The 7,494-nt window shown below is 41.6% G+C and overlaps 1 protein-coding gene across 2 annotated transcripts in view; it reads right to left on the reverse strand.

Moving 5' to 3' along the window:
* Positions 1–7,494, reverse strand: part of BORCS5 (BLOC-1 related complex subunit 5) — a 62,358-nt gene that overhangs the window by 53,849 nt on the left and 1,015 nt on the right. For both annotated transcript variants that reach the window (XM_037514342.2, XM_037514341.2), the window contains exon 2: positions 5,798–5,941. In XM_037514342.2, the coding sequence (XP_037370239.1) occupies positions 5,798–5,941 (144 nt within the window). The remainder of the gene's footprint in view (positions 1–5,797; positions 5,942–7,494) is intronic.

The raw sequence follows: 7,494 nt of genomic DNA on the forward strand, positions 1-7,494 counted from the left end.
AGAACACAGACTTTTCAGGAGTATGTGAATGTCTTATTCATTTAATCAAAATAAATATCTCTGTCATCATTATTTTGTAGTTACTATAATGTAAATATTTGTTGAATAAATAAATGCACATATAGGATGGGGGCATGCTAAATTTAACATAACCATACTTGGTTAAATTGCTTACTTCATAGTCAGAGGAAAGACTCAATGCTGAAGCTGTGGACTCAGAATCAACTACATGTCCATGTCAAATGCTTAAAGCTCTTAGAAACTCAGTTCTCTAGCAGAACACCAGGTAAATGCTGTGCACAGAGGAACAGAAACTAGTGAATGAGAAAGAAAAACCAGAATAGCATGGATGGGGGTGGTCATGAAGTCAAAGGAAGGGAAGTTTAATAAGTGGGTGGGAAACCTGTGTCAAATATGCAAAAAAAGAGGAGGATGTAGACTAAGCAAAACTTTAGGTATGAAAAGAGACCATTAGTTCCCACCCCTCTAAGAGGCAAATGTCCATGAAATGATATACATGAGAGCCTGACACAGAACCTTGAGAGTGGAAGAGGCATGAAGGATGCAGGCATCATGCAGTGGTCACGAGGCTAGTAAGGTTGGCATCAGAGAGATTAAGAAGAGAGAAAGCATGGTCACCAGGAGGGGCAATGAAGTCAAAAGAAAGTGTTTTTGTCTTTTCTATCTAGAAGCTAGAAGATCTGTATATCTGAACAAGAAGAGAGAGGTCCCATGAGCTATATGCCAGAGACAAGAAAAGTGCAGAAGCAAAGTCCCAGCAAATGGAGGAGAAAGTGAAATGGAGAGGCATTAAGTGTCGGAGAAAAGCCTGGGCACCTCTGAGATTTAACATAAAAGAAGGGAGAATGGCTGCAGGCACAGAGATTTCCTGGAGGGAGGACAAAAGTGAGCCAGGTCTTGCAAGATGACTTCACTTGCAAGACGACTTCACTTGCAAGATGGGTTTAAAGTGACTGCTCACCTGGCGCTTTCTGCCCTTCTGGGTAAAGGTAATGAGGTTAATAAGATTAACGGCCATGTTAAAGGTTAACTGAAGAGCTGTTACACATATAAATAAATCTTCAAGGTAACCAGAAATAAGTTACCAATTTTTCAAACATGGTGTATGGGGGCAGATACACCAGGGTCTAGGGATCACCTTTAAGCCATCATGGCTCTGACTGAGATCTAGTCTGTCTCTTCCTTGACCCTCCACATTTGATTTTCCAAAGAAGACAGAAGAGCTGACAGCTGGCAGAGACAGGTGTCCTAATAAATGCAAGGATTTGCTACCTTTATTTCTCTGATTAATAGAGGACTGGGTAAGAACAATGTGGAGACACCTCTCATTTGACATCTAGCCCTTCATGTTCTCCTCTTTCCATGGATTCATTCTTTCCCAGGGTCAAGCTCAAGCACTGAGTCTCAGTGTTCCAAGTGATTTGAGAGCCTTCACTGCTGTTCTGAGAGATTTTGCTCTGTCAACAAAACCCCAGGCTCTTATTGTCAAAATCTACTTCACATACATCATATTCTTAACAACCAAATGCTGAACTTCCAACAGAGCTGTTTTGTGTCACTTAAAGCATTTGCCCTGTATATATTTGACATTCACTGTTGGTAAGAAGGACAGTCCCTTCCTTAGGCAGCAAGACAATCTTATGCTGTATCCAAGGTCAGTAACAAAAATGATAGGTCAGTTGCAAAGAATGTCATATGTGCATGAACATCTGTGTGTGTGTGTGTGTGTGTGTGTATTCATAACCAGGAGTGAATAATTACTTTTATAACTTTTATATATTAAAAAAAAAAACAGGACTGCATTTCTTTTGTGAAGACTACATTTCTGTAGAATGACCTAGAATAGCAGGATTCATTACTAAATATGAGTGGCAAATTTCAAGTAAGAAACCTACAGGGCTTGTTTAACCCCTGGGGATCTAATTTTGCTTTTGGATTCTGTCAAAGCTATTTACTGCTACTTTTTCAAAGTTTAGTTTTACATTTTCTATTAAATGCTTTACATTGCAAAATAACTTCCTAAATCAGCGACTGTTGTTATGAAAAACAAATTCTTCTGACTTAAAAAAAGGAGGAACAGAAAATTTGACTTTAGTAGGCAGCATAAATTATCCTCTGGTATATTTATCCAAAAGAGTTAAGACCAAAGAAAGAAACTGCTTGCTTATTAGAAATGCAAACATTACCTCAATCTTACAAATAGCCCTGAACTCGCCCAGCCACTGCCTCTGCAGACCACCCACCAGCACTGGCCTTACGTCATATGACATTATGGAACAATAGGGAGCTCTGTGTCATACTTGAATATATTGTTTTGAAAGAATAAACTGTCATTAACTTGAATAAAAGCTTTCTGAAATCAAACCTGGGGGGTACAGCTTTTACTGTGTGGCCCTTTTACCACTTTGAGAAATAGCCTCATCCTGAAAGCAGTAGAGGGGGAGAGAAGAGATTATAGAGTATAAAGGCGACAGTGATGAGGAGCCCTCATGGTAGCCCAGGAGGCAGAAGGCAGAACTTCAAATTACCAGGCAGAAACAATGTCAGGGCAGGAGGCCATGCAACAAATCCCATACTTAAAAATCCCAATGAGTCACACCCATCAGCCCTATTACAGCCCAGCGAATTTTGTAATGGTCTTTGCCAGAATTGGAAATTGAGTCTCACTCAATTTAAATAGTTATTCTGTTATTTAAATAGAATAGTTTAAATTATTCAACATTCTGGTGATGCCATCTTGAATGGGCTATGACTTACAGCCACGTGACTTTAGACAATGCCTTCAAATTCTGAGTCTCAGTGTTTTAATCAATAAAATGGAAGGAATAAGAGACGGGGGAGATTGGTTACTATTGTTATGTTATTAATTATCCTGTTATACTTACTATTTCCACCTGACTGTCCCCGTTGTCCACCTTCTCTGATCACTGTCCACCATGTTCCTTCTTCACATGTGAAAGAACATCAACTTCATCGCTCACTGACTTGTTCCCCGCATGTGCCACTTCTATTTTCCTGCCACTCTTATAACTCGATTTCCCCACCTTCCTGAGTCAACTCCCAAATTACCTCTTAGATGCAACCTGCTCCTCACCAGCTTTCCTCCCTCCCACACCTCTGCTCAATTTTCTCATCAATGGTCTTCTCATCCGGCCTCCCTGGTGGTGCAGCAGTTGAGCCCTGGGCTGCGAAGCTGCCCGCAGCCTCTGCAGCACCGGTTCGATCCCTGGCCACCAGGCGAGGGTCCCACATGGCGCAACAGACCTCTCCTGGCACACCCGCTGCTCCCCTCAGCAATGTATTTTGTCACTCTGCCTGTTCTGCTCCCCGCTCTGGCTCTGGTGAATTCTCTCACCCTCCCGTGCTTCTGACTGTACCCAGTGCTTGTATAAATAAATAAATAAATAAATCTTAAAAAAAAAAAAAAGGTCTTCTCATCAACAGGCAAGTTTCAAAGAGGGGAGAGAAACAAAACCGGGCAACACAGCTAGTTGATGGCCAAGACATCCAAGTAAAATAATGGCTCAAAGCTAGTTAAAATCCAGGCAGCAAAGCAACCAAGTCCAGCTGCAGTGCATGAAGGGCCCCATATTCATGACTCACTGAGGGTTCCCAAGGATGATTTTAAATCCGAGGCTAACTCCCCTTAACACCAAACTTTCTCCTAGAGGCTTCCTTTCCCTACTATCAATTTACTATCAATTTACTATTAACTGTTTCAAATGCCTAATAAAAGAAACACATATCCTGGAAACAGTTAGATGTATTTCAAAGTTCTGTGTGTGGTGGGAAAGGGAATCCTTTTGTTTTTGATTTTAGTATTTCCCTAGAGCCAGAGAGAAGTTGGTCTTTCCCCAGAACAGATGACTTCGGGCAGAGAAAGGACATAATTAACAGGAAGCGGGGGCAAAAAACTTGCAACCGTGCATAGCACTGCATGCAACTCCAACTCCAGATGTAGTACAGAATGCAAGCATTCACCTCTGAATTTCTCAAGATGAAGGCTGTGTCTTAATCTGATTGTGCAAGGGTATGTGGAGATGGAAATTCCCTTAACGTTGGTTTCTGTGAAAAATCACAGTATTTCGCAAAATAATGAAAGCTAAGAAAAGATGGTAACGGATGTCATGTGTTTTTTAATGCAAGCATTAGAAGAGTTTACCAAAGTCAAACACTGAGGCCTGTGGGAAAAGACCACAAGTTTTGATGTCCTCATCTGGATAGCAGGTGAATCGCTGGGAAGAATGAAATGATAAGTGGATCATCTACTAATCACCATTTGTTCTTGTTTTTTGTTCTTTAAGTAAATTGTGGGAGAGGGTAGCCAGTACAGGGTTTGACATCAGTGATGAGGTTCAAGTTCAGCCTCTCTATCTGCCAGCTGCCTGACCTTGAAAAAAACCATTCAAACAAGTTTAATGATGTAGGAATTAGAGAGGTGACTGTGTGTATGTGTGTGTATGTTTAGCTATGTAGATCTAAGAAGTTTTTTTTTTTAAAAGATTTATTTATTTATACAAGAACCAGGGTACAGGCCAGATGTGTGGGTGGGTGAGAGGATTCACCAGAGACAGAGTGGGCAACAGAACAGGCAGACTGACTGAAATACACTGCTGAGGGGAGCAGTGGGTGAGACAGGAGAGGTCTGCTGCGCCATGTGGGCATCTCCATGGCTGGTGGGGATAGAACCGGCACTGCAGAGGCTGCAGACAGCTTCACAGCGCTGTGCTCAACCGCCTGAGCCACCAGGGAGACCCAATCTAAGAAGTTTAGATTATACTGTATGAGGTTAAGTAAACCTGGGCTTATGTTCACTTTATTTCCTAATTTTTAGGAGAGGAATGAGAAACATTCCTACAACAGAAGAAATCCCATTCAATTAATAGAAAGTCATCTGCACTACTTAATAGAAATGTGAAAATAAGAAAATATTAATATGAAATTAATAAAAACAGAAGATATTAAATAAAGAATATGTATCATGGGGCCTCCACTGTGGTACAGGGGTTAAAGTCTCATCGCTATCAAGCAGTTGCCAGCCACTGCAGCAGGAGTTCGGTCTCCAGTTGGTAGGTGACCCACATGGTGCACCACACCTCTCCTGACTCACCCACTGATCCCCCCAGCAGTATATTTCAGTAGATCCGCCTGTTCTTCTCCCCACTCTGTCTCTGGTGAATCCTCTCGCACCTCTAGCCTACACCCCAGTTCTTATATGCATAAATAAAAACAAACCTTTAAAAATAAAAAGAATATACTTCATGTTAAAAGGTACTTATCTCAATATACACTAACCAGAAAGGCTGGTATATTGATGGTTTATATACACTCTCTCCTCTCGTACACACACTCTTCTCATACAAAACATTTGCCAGGATTAATTACATGTATAACAGCCTGTCACAGGGATTTTCTCTATAGATCTGAACTAGTGAACCCGTAGCCCAGACCAAAGATTAGAAGTCATATGTCAAGGGCATATACCTGGTAAGGGCCAACTCCGACATCAGTCAGTCATTCAGTCCCTACTTTATACTGGGCTGCATTCCAAGTGCTGAGGACTCAACAGCACACAAAAAGCAGAAAGTTCTGCCATAATGTAGAAACACAGACAGTAAACAAGTAAACTATACAATGGGTCAAAGTTCATTAAACGCTACGGAGAAAAACAGACAGAAAAAAGGGGTGCAATCCTAAATAGGGAAGTCAAGGAAGGCCTCACCAAGAAGATGCCATTTAAGTTCAGACCTAAAGGAGGCAGATAGCAATCCCTTACCTTTTAAAAGCGGCTGGAAGGTTGGAATCTCTTGCAACTTGATGACATCAGGATCGTTGCTGACATTGCGTGAAGCCTGGGAGCCCTGGGCTACAACCACAATATCATCCATCTTGGCTCTGTGCTTAGCTGGAGACGGGGCCACTGAAAACAAAGTTACAAAGCTCAGTTGGTGTCAGCCACACCTGCCTTATCACGGCTATTTTCAGTGTCTTCACTAAGAATATCTTTACACACAAAAAATGGTAATTGTAGTTATCCTGCAGTGGGGTGATGAATTATGGGCAACCTCTATTTTCTGTAATAATAAAAAACAAAACAAAAACAAACCTTCACACATTATGGGGAACCTGTAACATGTATGAAACTGCTTTTGTAATTAAAAAATATTTGATTATTCAGCACGCAGAGGTATGGAAGATTGTCTTTTTCTTTACTTCTTTGATCCTTTTAACATCTGTTTCTTACTGAGAAGGAAAATTTGGCTGTGACTCACCCAAGGTCAACAGAGCAAGAAACAGAGATAGGAAAGGAATTGTAGGTCTATGGATGGATGGTGTACATGACCCACTGCATCATCAGTTCCATCCCCCAGTCAGGGAGGTGACCCACAGGGTACAGCAGACCTCTCCTGACTCGCCTGTTGCTCCCCTCAGCAGTGTATTTCAGTTAATCTGCCTGTTCTGCTCCCCACTCTGTTTCTGGTTTATCCTGTCACCCCCCGCACTTCTGGCCTGTACCCCTGTTCTTGTATGCATGAATAATCTTTAAAAAAAAAAAAAAAAAGCATTTCACTCTCTAGTAGATCGTATTTGCAGGTTCATCCTAGTCAGGACTCAAAGGCTAATTCAGGCATGCCATAGAACTGCCCTCTCTCTGGGAGCTAGAGTCTCCTGTGGTTTGGAACACACTCTTTTAGAATCTGCTACTTTTTTGCTCTTCAAGAAATGTCTCTTCACCTACTTGAGTAATTTACCTAATATTTTACAGTTCCAGGCCAGAACTTTGGCCTAATACAAATTGATTCCTCGTTTCCTAGACCTCAGAGGAAAACAGACTTCACGCTAGATTCTGGCTAGCCTCTGTTAACTTGTCTATGAAATGGAGCTACGGTGAGACTAAATGTGAATGCATTCCCTTTGGTATAGTGGAATAGGCAAATTCTAACCCATACACTTCTTAGCTTGCTATAGTATGGGTTGGACTGGGTTACTGGGTGAGCAAGTATATTGCAAGGACGCCACACCACCCTCCCCAAAACATGCTTCTGGCCTGACATGGAAGCAAGAAAATATTAACAATTACTATTTTACTTGATATACACATATCCTGGGCCTCCAAAGACAGAAGAATCTAGCAAAGCAAGAGGATGCTGCTCACCATTAAAAGCTGCCCCAACCTAACCCCCAGAATGCAGATTTGAACTAGTCTTGAATTCAAGACACACTCCAGAGTGGAACACCCCTAGATCTCTCAGCTTCTACACTGCTGCATTACAGTCCCATCAGGAACACAGTTCTCCAACCCTGACTTGTTTCCAGTTCCTGATTTAACCGGTGTGGGTTAGCAACCTCAGAGTTTATCCAGAGTAAAGCCAGCAGTCCTAGGTTTTGGGGGTAACGAAAAAAAGTACAAGTGATTCTCCATGATGCTGTTTCATTTATTAAACGTTCACTATATTCTGGGCAAAATAATCC

The sequence above is a fragment of the Talpa occidentalis genome, unplaced genomic scaffold (assembly GCF_014898055.3).
Source record: "Talpa occidentalis isolate TD23 unplaced genomic scaffold, MPIMG_talOcc4v2.1 talOcc4.16, whole genome shotgun sequence".
Classification (NCBI taxonomy): domain Eukaryota; kingdom Metazoa; phylum Chordata; class Mammalia; order Eulipotyphla; family Talpidae; genus Talpa; species Talpa occidentalis.